At 42.6% G+C, this 18,002-nt stretch overlaps 1 protein-coding gene across 2 annotated transcripts in view; it reads left to right on the top strand.

The window, feature by feature from the left end:
- ccnjl (cyclin J-like) overlaps positions 1-18,002 on the top strand; it is a 41,837-nt gene that overhangs the window by 14,809 nt on the left and 9,026 nt on the right. For both annotated transcript variants that reach the window (XM_060936267.1, XM_060936266.1), the window contains exon 3: positions 3,766-3,976. In XM_060936267.1, coding sequence (XP_060792250.1) covers positions 3,766-3,976 — 211 coding nt within the window. The remainder of the gene's footprint in view (positions 1-3,765; positions 3,977-18,002) is intronic.

Here is an 18,002-nt window from a genome sequence, read left to right as displayed (position 1 = left end):
TTTGACTATTAACAAGTTTAATTGTAACTTGCACTAAAAAAAAAGTCGTTCCTGTCACTCCTTGAGAAACAAAATCCATACAAGGATGAAGAACACGTTTTTTGAATAGATGTAAATGGAGTTGATCATTTAACTGAATAATTAGCTCTAAATATGGTTTGTTTGTTTTTTTCTTTTATCTGCAAGTCCTTACGGTTTCAGAGGTAGCTGATTAAATCTGCGTGTACATGCCGATACATTACTCTACTAGGACTTTTAAGACTTTTAACCTCCTAGGGCTTAGCGGTCACATGCATGGACCGCACTTTATGGAAATTCGGAACAAGAATCCACATATGTGGACATACTTTTTCTCTAAAAGTACATCTTATCAAAAGATGATGCTTAGTTTTTATTCTAATCAGGTTCTAATCAGCCCAAATAGCAAAGAGAAATAAAAAATGCATGTAAAAAAAAAACAGCTTGGGCCTTAGGAGGTTAAATATGGTAATGCATGTGTTTAGATTGTGAACATGTATGTATGTGTGTGTGTGTGTGTGTGTGTGTGTGTATATATATATATATATATATATATATATATATATATATATATATATATATATATGTGTGTGTGTATGTATATGTGTATATATGTGTGTGTGTATGTATATGTGTATATATATGTGTGTGTATGTATATGTGTATATATATATGTGTGTGTATATATATATATATATATATATATATATATATATATATATATATATATATATATATATATATATATATATAATATTTTATTTTTTTTTTTTTAAGTGGTCTCAGTTTTCATTTTGTAATGGCTAGTTCTAGTGGCATGTAAGCAAAGCAGTGTTTATCCTTAAACAGGGTTTGTATTTGACTGATTTCAAGTCTCTGCTGGTCTATAAAACCAGCTCCATTATTATTAACATCCATTGTAACTTCATAGATCTAAAGAAAAAAGACACAGCGCCAAGGTTTAATACACCTCGTAATGCCGTGAAAGATGGCATAAAAAATGAATGCAGCTCTTTTGTTTTTTTTTTGTGATTTACTGTGTATGTCTCCAGGCTCCATTGCTTTTTTTTTTTTTTCTTTCTTTCTTTTTTACAAAAGGTTTCTGTTTGAGTTGTTTTCCATTACTAAAACCCCTGTACAGAGTTTAATACAGTGAATTAAAGCCGGCTATGCAGCTATTTGTAAGAAACAAGTGGAAACGTACACAAGATTCATTGTTGCTGCCCTGGCAGTGTGCTGAATCAGAATAATCTGTCCTCTTGTGCATATAATTGAGGAATGAACAGCAGAATTATTGACTTAATCATTGCACAGATCAGCAGAAGTTTGCGCTGTTTTTTGCCATGCCTGACTGCTTGAATGTTCACCCAGCGATGTTGACTTTTTTTATTGCCTTCCCCCCGTTTCTGAATTTGCTGCGTTTACCGGCTTGTCTGCACATGGCTGTAATGAGAAGCAGCCCCGTTTAAACGGTGTTTAATTTAACATGCCAGATTAGACTGACGGGAATATAAATGTTTCCAGTGACCTTGGTAATAAGTCTGGTATGTGCATCATAATTGGTGTTACAGTGCATATGCCGTCAAGTTAACAAGGCTTGAGCAGTCTAGCTTCCTTGTTTTATGTGCTGTTTTTTAAATGTGCGAAAATCCCGTTCCTGATCTCGCCCGCTCTGGAAGCAACGGAGTGAAAACAAACATGACAAAGAACAGCGATTGATTGAACCGGTTTGGCTGGCTGTACTTCCTCTACTTTTGGCATTGTATTTTATCTGTGGATTCCAGCGAGTTCTTCTTTTTAAAGGGATTTCCAGACTAGGGACATGCATTTGACCAAGCTCATTGGGCATTCAGAGAGAGAACAGCAGCTGTAGAGTCGTCTAAATCGCGGACAGCCGACACACAAAAAAGGGCTGCTTGAGAGGGTCGAGGCTCAGCCCCTTACGCCCTGAGGGACAGATGGCTGGGAGACATGGTGGCTGGGCCAGCAGAGGAACCAGCGCTCTTTCAAACAGCCATCATAAAGCAGTCTGACATACTGGAGAACATCAGAGACTGCAGCGTTATTGACTTACTGATGCTTATGATTGTACTTCTAGTGGGCGAGGATATGAATTTGTTGAGGTCTTGCAACAAAATAGTGCTTGTTGTTGTAACCACACATCACAGCAGAGCGTGACCAAAAGCATGCAGCTTGTCATGTTGGCACAAAGCAAAGTCCTCTGTCTTGGAGTCTTTACTGTGGTGGAAAACTTGACCATTATAAAGGGCTGACTCTGAAACCGCCTTTGTATACGTTAAATAAACATGTCTTATTCGAAAGCTTCTCCGTAACAAATGTTCTTTGTGAAACGATGTTTTTATTTGTTTACTACAGTTATAGAAAATTAATCTATCGATCAGAATCGAGCACAGCTTAACCGCGCTCTGGTATAATCCCACGTGGTTGGTTGTTTATAATCTTTTTGCTAGATTATGGCTTAAATATGTATCACTATCCTTTTGCAATATTCTGAATAATTTTCTGTCCTGAGTGAGTGAGTGAGGTTTTTTTTTTTTTCTTTTCCTTTTCCCTCCCCTGGACTCAACAGTTCTGGGCTAATTAAAGTGCCATTCCACCATTGGATGTATTTTTTTGGCATAAAATACAATATATTTTATGACAACATGACTAGACAGAGAAATCTTTTAGCTTCAAAATGATATATCAAACATAATTTTTTGACAACGACAAGTATATTAATTTTGCGACCAAAGTCAACTACCCTTTTAATTTCCGCGCGGTAGTGAAACGTGATGTCATCAGCAGGTTCCCCTTCTTGTGTACCACGTCACGTGTGACGTGGCACAGATTATCAGCGATGGCGGATAGAACGCGATTGTCAGCTTCGGAAAAGAAGCGAAGGAAAATAGCAAGTGATGCCCAAAGGAGACGGTCGATGGTGAATATTGGCACAGCAATCGACAAGTGGAAATCGCGTTCTATCCGCCATCGCTGATAATCTGTGCCACGTCACACGTGACGTGGTACACAAGAAGGGGAACCTGCCGATGACATCACGTTTCACTACCGCGCGGAAATTAAAAGGGTAGGTGACTTTGGTCGCAAAATTAATATACTTGTCGTTGTCAAAAAATTATGTTTGATATATCATTTTGAAGCTAAAAGATTTCTCTGTCTAGTCATGTTGTCATATTGTACATGTATTTTATGCCAAAGAATACATCCAATGGTAGAATGGCACTTTAAGTTATTCCATGAAATCAAGTTGTATACGCACCTCGTCGGCTATAATCCATGTACGACGAGATTGAGTGGAATAACCTGTTTTATTCTATCCACATTCACTGGATTTTGAGAAACGGAGCATTCTTGTTTTTGTTCTTTTGCAAATTCAGTAAATAAAAACTTTTATACAAAACAATTTCTAGTTGGAATGTAAACAGATTGGCGAAATGACAGCAGCGATTTGTGAAAAAAAGATGCATTCTTACCATCAAATACTTTTATTCTACATTTTGTTGCTTTTTAAAAAAAATATATTTTTGGGGGGTTTTGTTTTCGAGTCGAGTTTTTATTTCGTCCTCGGTTGGTTCATCAATACGCCCTGCCATTTTGTTTTTCTCTACTTATGGTATATGAGCTGATAGCGTAGTAGTAGAGTATCCAATCAGAGCGCACAATTGCTCATATCCAGTGAATGTGTATAGAATCATTTTGTTTTATTCCTCCCTTGTCTTTACCCAGGAGCTGAAGTTACCTACATACCATGCTCATTCGCCGCAGATCGGAATGAGGCGCTACTTTGCCGACCTGCTCGCCGTCCTAAGTAATCGCTACCAGTTGTGCCCCACGGCTCGCCACCTGGCCGTCTACCTGCTCGACCTCTTCATGGACCACTATGATGTAGCTGTGAGACAACTTTACGTCATCGCCCTTTCCTGCCTTCTCCTAGCCAGTGAGTTCACGTCTAGTCTGAATATGCAGTCTTTTCCTCATGATAGTAATACTGAAGTGGCGCGTGGCTGAAGTGATGGCGTGAGCGAGGAAAGTTAGAGCATTGAATTGCTTGCCACGTTTGTAGTATTGATTAAAGTATTGAATTTTCAATCCACTGCTTCAGTTTCCATCACTAAAATGACAGCGTGAATAATGACTTGCTTGCTCTACTGTCCTTTGTAGTCTTTGTATGCTGGAATGTCGCATGCAGTAGTCGGGGCTCGGTGCTGCCTCACAGGCTGCTGCATTGTGTTCCTTGACAGCTGTGCGGTTAAGAGACTGTGGCCTTCGCTGGACCCCAAAGACGTCTCAGTTAGTCACCAAGGCAGCTTTTACACTCACAAATCAGGAAGGTTGCTTTCTGTTTTTCGAGCTCAGGCAGCTATAAGTGAGTTTAGGGTGTTGGGATGATTTGAGAATGTCTTACATTCTCTCACACACACACACACACACACACTGCAATGGCTTTGTGGTGCGGCCACAGGGTCTGATCTCCTAACGAGATTTATTATACAGGAAATTTGCAGGGCACGCCAGCTGTGTATCAGTGTTTAAAGCAATGCTTTGAGATGTGTTATCACTTGCAGCCATGTCTCCCGACATGCAAACAAAAGTGAGGTGAAATAGAGGCACGGATCAGATACACGGGTCGTCTTGGCGAACAACTTTGCGAATGTTCTTTCCAGATGTTTGGCAGGAGCATTTTAGAAACAGAAACATTTCTGTTAGTTTTTGATTTGTCTGCAAACCAAAACTGGCTGAGCAACATTTCTATCATTATAACATGTACAATAATAATTGATATGACATGTTTTTTTTTTTAAGGCAGTATAAGAACATTATGGTTATGTAACATCGCATGAAGTTAAATTGGAATCACGTTTCTAATGCCGCTTTTCCACTACCAACGCGGCTGAGTTGGGCTGAGTCGAGCTGAGCGGGGCTGCTGGAGTTGCATTTCGACTACAACCGCGCTGAACCGTGCTGGCTGGAAGTGGGTGGACACATTGGGTGGAGTTAGCGAAAGTGGGTGGACGTCAGGTGATGTCGTTAGGCGGCGCAAACAGTGACATCAGTGACCTTTTAAGCGGTAGTCTCACGACCCGGATAGTAAACAATAAACATGGAGGACATGGAGTCGTTAGTGTTGCTGGTCTTGGTGCTGTGGCTTGTTGTCACCGACAACGCCAACAGATACTGGCAAGAGCGTATAGATGAGGCGAGGCGCATAAGGCTTCAGAAATTCTCGTAATTCGTAATTCTTCTTCTTCCGGGTTTACGGTGTTCACAGATCCCAGCGTGCTCGCGGGGCGTGTGAGGACACTCCTCCTCACCAATCAGTGCACAGGGGAGTGTCTCCTCACGCCCCTAGCCCCACTCGGCTCGGTTTGGCTCGCTTCAGCCCTACTCCAAAACCGTGCGAGTTTTGGGTGCTGAGTAGGGCTGAAGCGAGCTGAGTCGTGCTGCTCTGAGGTAGTCGAAACGCGAGCCGTGTCGGGCTGAAGCGAGCTGAAAAAGGGCCATAAATCTTGGCAATACAGGTTCATATTCTGACCACAATTCATCATTTTTAAATGTGTAGTATTATATATATATTTTTTTTTTTAACTTGAGCCTTATGAGATTTTCTTTACCCTTGTACTTTCTCCTCACAGAACCCAAACCAATTACACAGAGGATTTTTTTTTTTTTAATGCGGTACATGTTCTGTTTTAAATAGCTGGCAATGTCAGATGTTGAGCTTTACATATGTTATGATTGTTTGGACTTATTGTGGACGTTTTCTACCACAGCCCTGTTTAACTCTCAGCTTGGACAATACAATTCAAGCTGTAATTTATATCGTCATCGAATGCAAACACTCCAGTTGTTGATACGCTGACAGGATATGTTTATTTCATGTGAATAAAGCTGTTCTGGGATGGGAAAGTCTTTGGGATGGACAGCATTGTGGTGAAAGAGCGACTGTTAGTTTATAGCTGTCATAAGCCATAAGTGCTTACAGTAACTCTGTTTCGCAGATGTTCCACAACATTAAGCAGATAAAAAGAATACAAATTGTTAGTGTTGGCAGTAGTACCTCTGTTTTACGTTGTCAGACATATTATTTTATTATAGATTGACCGCGACGTTCTTCTCAAACCTTTTGTTTTGCTTTGGTGTGACCGGGATGTGTACATTTCTAAACCCTTGTATCATCCAATAGCCTTCTTGCAATTTTCAAAGTACAGCAGTGTTACACCGTCAAACCAAAGCCCTTATTTTTCCTCAGACGTATTTCGGTTTGTTTTAAAGACGCCTGTCTGTAAATCCAGGATCTTTGTGCCATCTTTCCGTCATTCACAAAGGTGCTTGATTCCAGGAAAGGGGGCGGTGTTGGGGCAGACTGGCAATCGGCGCTGTGCAGACGTTAATTAATTACACAGGACTGAATGAGTAATGACCTTGCTGATGCTCTGGGTTTAAAGTATCCCTCCTTTTTTTCTAGCTCATTGATTCACGCTGCTGCTGCTGCTGCAGCCGCTATTGTTGCATCGCTTTCGGAGAGATGGGCTATAGAGGTCTGCTCCGGGCCAAACCCACACGGAGAAAAAGCTTCATTTCCATTCAGGCCATGGACATTATTAGCTTTGACAAATGAACTTTGAATCAAACATTATTCCTCCCGGAATCCATGACGTATCTTTTCGATAGTTCTGTATCGGTGTGCGTGTGCTTGAAATTTTGGTTTCTTGCATTATTTTCCATTTCTTCTCTAAAATGCGACATTCTCCGTATTGTTCATTTCACAAAACGGGCCGAATAAAAGATTTTAACTGATGAAATTGCAGACATGGCGCATCTTCAAAACATTTTTGTGGGTCAAACGCTAAACAGGTTTGGGTTTGAACAGTTTCCACTGAAATAAGTGCTACATTCAAAGCGCACTGTCTATTCGGGCCAAGGACACGAAGGCGAGTTGCTCGTTTTGAATAAAACCCAACACCTCTCAGAATCAATTAAGTATTTTCAGATGCGTCTGTCTTGGTGCGTGTTCTTAATTTCAGTTTGCGCCCCTGAAACCTCCAGCTTATTTCATAATCCACGCTTTGATCTAAGGTTGAGTGATCTCTAAAGGCCAATTTATGCTGACAACCCAGTCCTCGCAGACGGTGTCGCAGATAGCGTCTGCATAGCCCCCCCACCTTCACAGACGCTCTGCGCGCACCTCCCAAAAATTGTGACCACCGCAGACAGCGTCGCAGACAAGAGGGCTCCGATTGGTCCACTCTACATCCGCTGTACACGCACTTCCGCTTCCCTACTTTCCCGGTTTGTTTTGTTTTCACGACCGGCATTTTTAAAAACACAAGCGAAAATGGAGCAGCATGAAGAGCGGTTGATCGAGGAAGTGAGGAAGTACGTACATCTATACGACTAGACCCCGAAGCCGCCGTCAGGCGCCGCTAAAACCGCCATTTAGAATTTGAGCCGCCGCCAGCCAATAATTTTGTAAGCCAATTTGAGCCGCTATCTAATAAAATTTGGCTGAGCCACTAAGAATTGTGTACATCAAATAATGGGTTTATCCACATCATGAGCTACAAGAAAAGTGACACAAACATGATCAACTGTACACACTAGTAGTAACACAATAGAGACGTATAGGCATACACTGTAGAGATTTAGAACTGATATCACAGCACAGAGAGCCACCACAAGCTTGCCGTTGTGACTACCTGTCTGGCTTCCCGCCCCTCACACCGTTCCCACGATACACTGGGGAACCCGGGAACCCACCCAGAGCATCAATCGACTCTGATATCGACGAGATGGCTGCATTCTTTGCCGCTGCTGAGGGAAAGTGTAAAGGTATTTTTTTTTTGTTTGTTTGTTTCACATACTTCGAGATTGATAAAAAAAAAAAGTACTCCACCACTCTACTTTCATCATAGTAAGATAGCTGCCAGTCCTTCACTGGTCATTGCTAGTGAGAGTAGATAGCTAGATGCCTTCCTCGAACAATCCAGATTAGCTTATTATTAGCATTGAACTACAATCTTGCTAGATTTATATTTACAATGAAGTAAGAGACCAGGGGACCTGTGGTAATTTGCTATTTATTCCCCCCATTTGTTTGATCCGTTCGCCCGGATATACGCCACACAGTGACGTCCAGTATCAGCCATTTGTAGCCATAAACATTTTGGTGGCTGCAGCAGCCATTAAGGTTTTGGCTGAGTCAGCTAGCCAGCCAATAATTTCATCAGCCAGCCATTATCCTGAAAACAAACGGCTTCGGGGTCTATATACGACTCCAGTTCTAGTCATTATAAAAAAAAAAAAAAGTTCTAGTCATTATAAGTAACCGGAGGATAAACACTACTCCACTAGCCACACCCACCAACTACTCCTAGCGACTTCGCGCCCCCTTGCGTTGTGGCGGTGAATAACATCGCGCACGCCTATTACTCCCCGCTCAACGATGAATTACAACTGTCTGCGAAAAGCTATCTGCGAAAGCCTTGTCGCAAGAGCATGCAGAGGCCTTAAGGAAGTCCTTCACCTTCAGTTCACTCCTTTTTTTTATTTTTTATTCTAAACAGATTTTTTTTTTTTTAGGAACCTGTAGAGAAGAAAAATGTAATTAGCCTTGAAGCTGAGACTAAGCAAGCAGCAGATAATTACAGAACTAATGGAGTGCTCTTAGAGTTGCTGTTTTGATAATAATAATGCTTGAGCAATGGCCATGGGCAGGTTTGGGGGACGCATGGATGCACTCTTGTGGCTGGTGTTATCAGCTGAGTGTGAGGGGGAGGAGAGCAGCTCACGACTGAAAGCATACTGAATTTCCTGGGACACACGAGGTTTGTTATGCTAACCAGTTTAAAGCTTGTCTCGGTGCAACGTCTATTAAAGGAAAAAAAAAAAAAAAGTGTCATTTTCTGTGTTCAGACAAAATGAGCTCCTGTGTAGCAGTTTTACATTTATGTATTCGTAGGAAAATTCAAGCATCGTATCTTGAGAATAATGTGATCTCCTTTTGGATTTTTTTTTTTTTTGAGAAAGCAGGGCCGTTTTGCTGCATCCTCTCTCTCTCTGGTCTGAGAGGAAGGGGGGAGGCCTGAGTAGCCTAGAGGGTCATGTTTGAACTGAAACACTCAGCAGGGTTCCTGATATTCAGATTAGTGTGACGGACGTTCCCCTGAGGTTTGATGCTAACGAGGGGAATTAATACAGCGCAGATAATTGAGAAAACAGAGCCATGTATACAGGCCACAGATGCTCGTGTGACATTGTAAAAAAGGGGTCCATGAATGTAAAAACGAGTTTAAATCTACCGGGGTCATCACTGGTGTAAATGTGGAAGTGTCGGATGGCAGTGTGTGAATTAAGAAACTGAAATCCAACCTCGTGTTTGGAATTTATTTCCAAAATGACGCCACCATTTGCAACACTTAATTTTGATAAATCCACAAGCCGCAATTTTGGCAATGCTTTCATCTTATGGACGCCCAGTTTTAATTTTTCAATAAACTTCTGAACAATTAGCTACATTCAAGCTGTATAAGCCATGATGTTGGAATCTGTTTTCTTCAAAGAATGCCGACGTGAGCACCGCTTGTGGGGAATTTTATTGACCCCCTGCTCCTCGACTCGGGTCCACTTCATACCCGCCGCTGATCTGAAGACGGGGGCCCTCTGTGAGTGCACAAGCATGAGCCGAAGAGGTCAGGGGTCATGCTGCCTTTATTATTGTGGCATCTAAATGCAGGGGAAGCAATACAGGAGAGTAGGACTTTGCAGTAAAGATATTAACACCTCGCACAAAAGGGAGAAGGAGAAGGGAGGACTGTTAAGTGAGGGGAAAGGAATTCCATCCAAAGCAGTACTCGCTGTAGGGGTTGGGTGTTGCGTGTAAAAATATTGTAACTTGGACATTTTCAGAATCTTGGATGACATACCGTACCGTGCAAACGTCTTAGAAATGCTGTAGACCAAAAATGGCAAAGCAGTAAGCCATAACAAATGAAACAAAGTGAATATTTGGTGTGACACGACCCTTTGCTTTTAAAAAAAATTAGTAGTCTGAGGTCCAACGAGTGCAGTTTGATAAGGAAACGAGCTGTAGGTTTTACTGAGGATCTTCCAGAACCAGCTACAGTTCTTCTGGACACTTTTGCCGCTTTTCCACTACAAACGCGGCTGAGTTGGGCTGAGCCGTGCCGTGCTGAGTCGGGCTGAGCGGGGCTGTTGGAGTTGCATTTCGACTACAACCGCGCTGAGCCGTACTGGCTGGAAGTGGGTGGACACATTGGGTGGAGTTAGCGAAAGTGGGTGGACGTCAGGTGATGTCGTTAAGCAGTGCAAACAGTGACATCAGTGATCTTTTAAGCGGTAGTCTCACGCCCCGAATAGTAAACAATAAACATGGAGGACATGGAGTCGTTAGTGTTGCTGGTCTTGGTGCTGAGGCTTGTTGTCACCGACAACGCGGACAGATACCGGCAAGAGCGTATAGATGAGGCGAGGCGCATAAGGCTTCAGAAATTCTCGTAATTCGTAATTCTTCTTCTTCCGGGTTTGCGGTGTTTACAGATCCCAGCGCGCTCGCGGGGCGTGTGAGGACACTCCTCCTCACCAATCAGTGCACAGGGGAGTGTCTGCTCACGCCCCCAGCCTCACTCGGCTCGCTTTGGCTCGCTTCAGCCCCACTCCAAAACCGTGCGAGTTTTAGGGGCTAAGCAGGGCTGAAGTGAGCTGAGTCGTGCTGCTCTGAGGTAGTCGAAACGCGAGCCGTGTCGAGCTGAAGCGAGCTGAAAAAGGGTAGTGGAAAAGGGCCATTTGACTGTCACACTCGCGTCTTCATTTTGCACCAAAACCCAGCAGCCTTCATTATGTTTTCTTTTTTAATCTGAAAAGCGCTCTCTTATGTAATATGCTGCTCAGATACAAACTTTTTTTTTTTCTGTAACATTTAATTTTGTGCTGGAAAAACGAACGTTTGGACTCTAAAATGTTTTTGTACCGACTCGATAATGCAGAAGTCATAAAATAGAAATCTATAAAGTTTGTATGAAAAAATAGGGGGTCTAAGATTTTTGCACAGTACTGTGTGTGTGCTTTTTTTGTTTGTTTGTTTGTTTGTTTGTTTGTTTGTTTGTTTGTTTGTTTGTTTTTTAAATAGAAACATGATCTGAAAATGACTGCTAAAGACCTGACTTCACTGGAGTCTTTTACAAACTGAAGGTGGCCCATGAAGAATTTTAACAGCCGTGTGAACGGCACTGAAAAACCCCATCGAGCAAATGCACAAAGCAGAACTTTTATAGCGAACTATTACTCGTGTGCACCACCACAAACCAGTCTGGCGCCAGGACAAAATTAGCAAAGCTTCTTAATACCCTGTTAAAAAGCTTAGTATAAATGTTCCCAAACCGTTTCCACACACTATTTTAACTTGCTCTTAATCTTTTGGATTTTAGAGACCATCAGACATGCTGGATGTGATTCATGCCTCACTTGCAGTTGAGCGCAAATATTTGTTACCCTTAGGACAAACCGAGGAAGACAGAACGTTGATTTATCGCAACAAGAGAATGTAGTGTATAGGTTTTCAGATTTTCTTTCATTATATTTCAAGTATCTCAAAATGGTCGTAGTGCACATTAAGCTACAGTCCAACGTTTTGTGTTCAACGCTTTTGTTGTGATCAAGTCTAGGGGATGAGACAAACTTCTTTTCAAACTTCATCCACTTATTTTGTCTGGTGTCTGTTATGTCTGCCTTCTTCAAAGATGCATCTGTAGCATCAGTTAAACGTTTGGACGCAGCTACTCATTCATGAGTTTTTCTATTCTGAAGACATCAAAACTATGAAACATTAGTTCATGTATGTTCCATATGTTGTCCCCTGGAATGCTTTTCAGTTAACAGGTGTGCCTTGTCGGAAGTTAATTAGTGCAATTTCTTGCCACCTTAATGTGTTCGAGATCAAATAGTAAACGAGACCGTCAGTGACGGCGTAGCTCACTCGGGCCCCGTCTAGTTCAGAAGGAACGATCTAAAGTGGGCCACTTTGCGCAATAAATGTTGCGAGCTATATACACCCTTGGAATACCGATCTGTTTGCCAGAAAGAATCCAAAACGGTGAGGAATTGACCACTTAGAAGTGATTTTTGTTGAAAAGCTCATTAAGGCTTAATTAGTCCATAACTTGCTTAATTACAATTATTAATTAAATCTGGGTAGAAGTTATATGCACCCTAGGTACCTCTACCATACCTTCATGCCAGAAAGAATCAAAATCGGTGAAGAATTGAGGGAGAAGAAGCGATTTGTGTGGAAACTGCTCGTTAGGGCTTAATTACTCCATATCTTCATTATTAATTGCAATTATGCAAATTTGGGTAGAAGCTATATGGACCCCAGGCAGATCTACCTTCCTGCCAAAAAATAAAAATCGGTGAAGAATTGAGAGAGAAGAAGCGATTTTCGTGAAATGTGGACGATGCCAAATGGACGACTGGCAACACATGATGGCATAAGCTCATCGCCTGTCGGCCGGATGAGCTAATAATAAAAATACAGTAAATATCCCTATTCCACAACTGTAGCAATTCATATTATGTCAAGAACTGCTCAACTAAGTAAACAGAAATGACATTACTTTAAGACATGAAGTGACTTTTAATTGATAAAAATAAAGAAAAAAACAGTGAATTAGAAAGTGTGTCCAAACTTTTGACTGGTACTGTATATCTCCTTTTAAACATGCTTTTAGGAATAAAACCGGCTAGTGGTAGCGTGTCCGCCTCTCGATCGGGAGATTGGGAGTTCTATTCACGGTCGGGTCATACCAAAGACCATCATAAAAATGGTACCTACTACCATCTGGCAAGGCACGCTGCAATACAGATGCGAGTGGGGAGTTAAACTCTCGTGGTTACCAGAGGACTATCCCCCCACTGTAACCCTAGCTATGTAATAGAGGATGTGCAGTCACGTGACCCGTCCATGTTTACTCCGCCATATTGGACGGCTTCAGGATTGTTTACCTTGCGCGAGTGTAATGGATCCAGGCAGTAATCCCCAAGAAAATTCGGAAAATACCCCATCTACATCACGCGATTACTTGTCTAAGTTTGTTCAGCATCTTGAAGGTGACGTGAGGCAGCGTTACGTGGAAAAGTGTTCCAGGTTGGGGATTGCAGATCTGTACAACTTGCCGCAATCCTTGTTCAGGGAAATTCGGAGCTGCGGTGCCGGCGATTTGCCCGATCTGGCCTACCTAACATTTACAATTTTCTCGTTAATCGTGTTACACTGGCAAAGCCCTCAAAGCTTACAAGAGCCTGGAAGCTTATAAATATTTTGTTGCGGGATGGGTCTCTCAACTATACCTCTGGAAGGTCCCGAAGAAGAATGTCTACTTGATAACCTCACGGGTAAGTGGCATTAAGACGTTTATCATAAAGAGACTATGCAGGACGTTTTATCGCTTATTTAATAATTTTAATACAGAATTTACTCTGATGAAATTATTCAGACACTCCAACGCCCCCCTAAAGAAAAACATCGGATCTGCGCGTTTCAGCCGTGAAACAGCATCCGCCGTTTGCATCCCTGTTTAAACTCATAGGTTAACCGACTTTAACCGGCTAATGAGGCTCGGTGGTCGGTCAAGATTTTTTTTTTTTTTAGTTTTTGCCATCCCTACTATGGATTGGCCTTTCAAAGGCATATATGAGCCAAAAAGATAAAACATTGTCATAGACTAGGCCAGGGTAGTAGGGCTAGGCATAGCCATTTTAAACGTTAGAGACTGTCTAGTTTCTAAGTATGCAGTTATCATTCAGTCCAAAAATCAACTTAACAGATGTACTAGGAGTATTGAATTAGAAGATTACACCTTCCTGATATGAAGTGTTCACTACAAATTCGGCTGGTAGAACTGGGGTTCCAGTTTTCTCTTCGCACAGCGGACACCCATTTTGCGCGTCTCTCCGCGTCTGCGGGGAATCTATAAAATGACAGGCCCTCCTTTTGGCCCTGTCTATTGGTACAACCAAATGCTGAACAAGATATAACCATTCTCGAAAGATCTACTCCCACACACTTGATAATTAGAACGGGTCTGTCTAAGTTCTATGCGCGACCTTGCCGTCCAAAATGGCGGATAAACAGCTATCACGTGACCTCGTGACGTCACGTGCAAATCCTCAATAGGCGAGAGGCCGAGGGCTGTGGAAACGGAGATCGGCGCCGCCCGATGCGCCACATGGCGTGGGAAGGACTTAGGAATAAAATGTAAAGTAGATATATTTTCCTTTTCTCCTCCAGCCTTCACTGTATTCTTAGTGAAGCTACATGTTTTGGTGCATAAGTTAGTTGCCTTCGTAAATGTACTCAACCACAGTACAAACAGCGTGTAAATTCCCACCCGTGTGTCATTTACCCTGCACCCGACGCCACAATCGGTCCTCTCATCAAAGGAATTTCCAAAACGCTCCATCTGCTATGTATCTTCCTCAGTTCAACATCAAGTTCACGCCTTTTCCATCTGCGTATGGATACGGCTTTTAAGCGCAATCTTATCTGGTTATTGTAGCGGCTGTACTTGACAGCAGAGTCCGTACAGGCATCCTGCATTTTATAAACACACTCTGGTATGTGGAAGGAATGAGAGATCTGGGCTTTAGACTGTGTGATAATTACTTGTTCAGGCCGGCAGACTGACATCTCGGAGATTGTGATGTCTGAAATGCCAACAGGGAAATGTGTGAATGGAGGCTCACAGAAATGAGTTTCAGGTCTCCTTTTCCCAGCCTGTAAACACAAATGTGTTCGCCTTCACTGTAATTATGGGGTTTTTCTTTAAAAAAAAAAAAATCGGTGTAATTAGCCTTGTCTTGGTTTTCCAAAGATCTTGCTGGTAATGCGATGAGGCATAAAAGAAACTAATTATTCACTCATATATTTAATTAATGCTTTACACTTGCATATATTGGAGTTTTGTAAACAGTGTCGATTTTTTTTTTTTTCCGTTTTCTTTGTAAAGCATTTTTGACAATGGACATTTTGTCCATAAAATCGGGATGTAGATTAATCCCGTAATGAGCAAGCCAGAGGTGGTGATGGTGGCAAAGGAAAAACCCCTGAGATGACTTGAGGAACACTGAGGGGAACCAGACTCAAAATGGAACCCATGCTCTTCTGGGTAGCACACGATAAATTATTACAGTACACAGGTGTAGAAGAGTTAATTAACAATTCACTTCACCTTTGGTAAATAATATCAGTGATTATTATTAGGCACGAGCTACTTCTGGTAAAATCGTGCGCTCTGATTGGTTCCTTGGCGGGTAGTATTTCCCCGTAATGCCCGTGAGCGATGATGGACTTTCTTTCTTTCCAAGGCGCCAGCTTTCAATGTGACAAAAAAACAAAACGGCAAAAAAAGATTAATTGGAAATCAAAAGACAAACAAGAGTCACAGAGTTATTCAAGAACTGAGCAACGAAGAGCATTCAGATACCGCTAACTGCTAACAGAAATTTAGTTTTGAAACCGCTAGCAGTTTATTCTGCATGCGTGACTCAACTATGTTACAAATATGACAGGACTGAAAGCAGCGTCACGCCTCGTTATAATGACCGTCTATTTTAACCTTAGAAATAAAAAAAAAAAGCCATATAATAAACTCCTTATTAACCTAGCTTGCTCTGTCTTTATGGGAAAATATCAGACCTTGGTCTTTTTGTACGTAGGCTCGGTCAGTACTGTCAAAACCTCAGTCTGATATTTTCCCGTAAAGACCCCGCGCTCGGGCGGCACGGTGGTGTAGTGGTTAGCGCTGTCACCTCACAGCAAGAAGGTCTGGGTTCGAGCCCCGTGGCCGGCGAGGGCCTTTCTGTGTGGAGTTTGCATGTTCTCCCCGTGTCCGCGTGGGTTTCCTCCGGGTGCTCCGGTTTCCCCCACAGTCCAAAGACATGCAGGTTAGGTTAACTGGTGACTCTAAATTGACTGTAGGTGTGAATGTGGGTGTGAATGGTTGTCTGTGTCTATGTGTCAGCCCTGTGATGACCTGGCGACTTGTCCAGGGTGTACCCCGCCTTTCGCCCGTAGTCAGCTGGGATAGGCTCCAGCTTGCCTGCGACCCTGTAGAACAGGATAAAGCGGCTAGAGATAATGAGATGAGAAAACCCCGCGCTCAGGTAATAAGTAGTTAATAATAACTGGGACAAAGTCGAGGTTATTATTCACCGAGCCTGAGGCAGATAATTGTTTTAGTATAAATACACAGGTGATTTTATTTAAAAAAAATTTATTTCAAACTTCAAAAGCAGCATGCAAATGTAATAACGGCGCGGCACAGACTTGTCACTTATCTAAGCCAACTCTCATAAAATACTTTTTGAAATCGATAAAATACAGTAAATCACAGTTCCACCTTACCTTTGAATAGTTTTAGACCAAATTTCATAGCATCTTTAGTGCTTTTAGGAACAGCATTTTCTTTAATTTGTCATGCTTCCTCACTTACAGTGACAAAGCGATTGGGCGCCATTTTGACGAGTCGCTTGGGCGGCACGGTGGCGTAGTTTTTAGCACAGTCGCCTCACAGCAAGAAAGTTCAAACCCAGCGGCCGGCGGGGGCCTTTCTGTGTGGAGTTTGCATGTTCTCCCCGTGTCTGTGTGGGTTTCCTCCGGGTGCTCTGGTTTCCCCCACAGTCCAGAGACATGCGGTTAGGTTAATATGGGACAGCCTTGGGCTGAGGTGCCCTTGAGCAAGGCCCCTAAAGGCCTCTGCATGCTCTTGCGACAAGGCTTTCGCAGATAGCTTTTCGCAGACAGTTGTAATTTATCGTTGAGCGGGGAGTAATAGGCGTGCGCGATGTTATTCACCGCTACAACGCAAGGGGGCGCAAAATCGCTAGGAGTAGTTGGTGGGTGTGGTTAGTGGAGTGTTTATCCTCCGGTTACTTATAATGACTAGAACTGGAGTCGTATAGATGTACGTACTTCCTCACTTCCTCGATCAACCGCTCTTCGTGCTGCTCCATCTTCGCTCGTGTTTTTAAAAATGGCGGTCGTGAAAACAAACCAAACCGGGAAAGTAGGGAAGCGGAAGTGCGTGTACAGCGGATGTAGAGTGGACCAATCGGAGCCCTCTTGTCTGCGACGCTGTCTGCGAGGCTTCTGCGGTGGTCACAATTTTTGGGAGGTGCGCGCAGAGCGTCTGCGAAGGTGGGGGGGGCTACGCAGATGCTATCTGCGACACCGTCTGCGAGGACTGCGTTGTCAGCATAAATTGGCCTTAACTCCCAACTGCTCCCTGGGTGCTGTTAGTATGGCTGCCCACTGCTCTGGGTATGTGTGTGTGCTCATTGCTCACATGTGTGTGTTCACTGCTTCAGATGGGTTAAATGCAGAGAGGAAATTTCACAAGTGTGTGATGAATAAAGTTGTGCTTTCTTTCTTTTTTTCAAGGTGATTGGTCGAGAAATTCAGACCATTTCTCAATAATCAGTGCATGCGATTTCCACCTGTGTATTTATATTAAAGGCATATAAAGCTGTGTTCACAGTACAAACCTCTTTGCACAACCCTGATTCCCCTGATTTGTCTGTCTTGACAGTTGATGTTCACATTATCTGTCCTGAATTTGAACACGTCTGTCCCCGAAACGTTCTGCATGTGGACCTTGACTTCTTGGGCACTACTCATTTTCTCAAAGTTCCTTCCAATTTTGCTTGATATCAAGTAAATCACTAATTCCTCCATCTTTCTAGTGAATACACTCACTGTTGTTGCTGTTCTCTGTTGTTGTTTTGACTCCCTACTGAGCTGATCTAGATATGAAGGAGGGAATCAAATGTTTGTGTCCTAAAAAAAAAAAAATTAAAATGTGTCACATTTAAAGGAACAGTCCACCGTACTTCCATAATGAAATATGCGCTTATCTGAATTGAGACGAGCTGCTCCGTACCTCTCCGAGCTT

Source organism: Neoarius graeffei, chromosome 12, assembly GCF_027579695.1.
Source record: "Neoarius graeffei isolate fNeoGra1 chromosome 12, fNeoGra1.pri, whole genome shotgun sequence".
Classification (NCBI taxonomy): Eukaryota; Metazoa; Chordata; class Actinopteri; order Siluriformes; family Ariidae; genus Neoarius; species Neoarius graeffei.
This window is presented reverse-complemented; position numbering and strand designations above follow the sequence as displayed.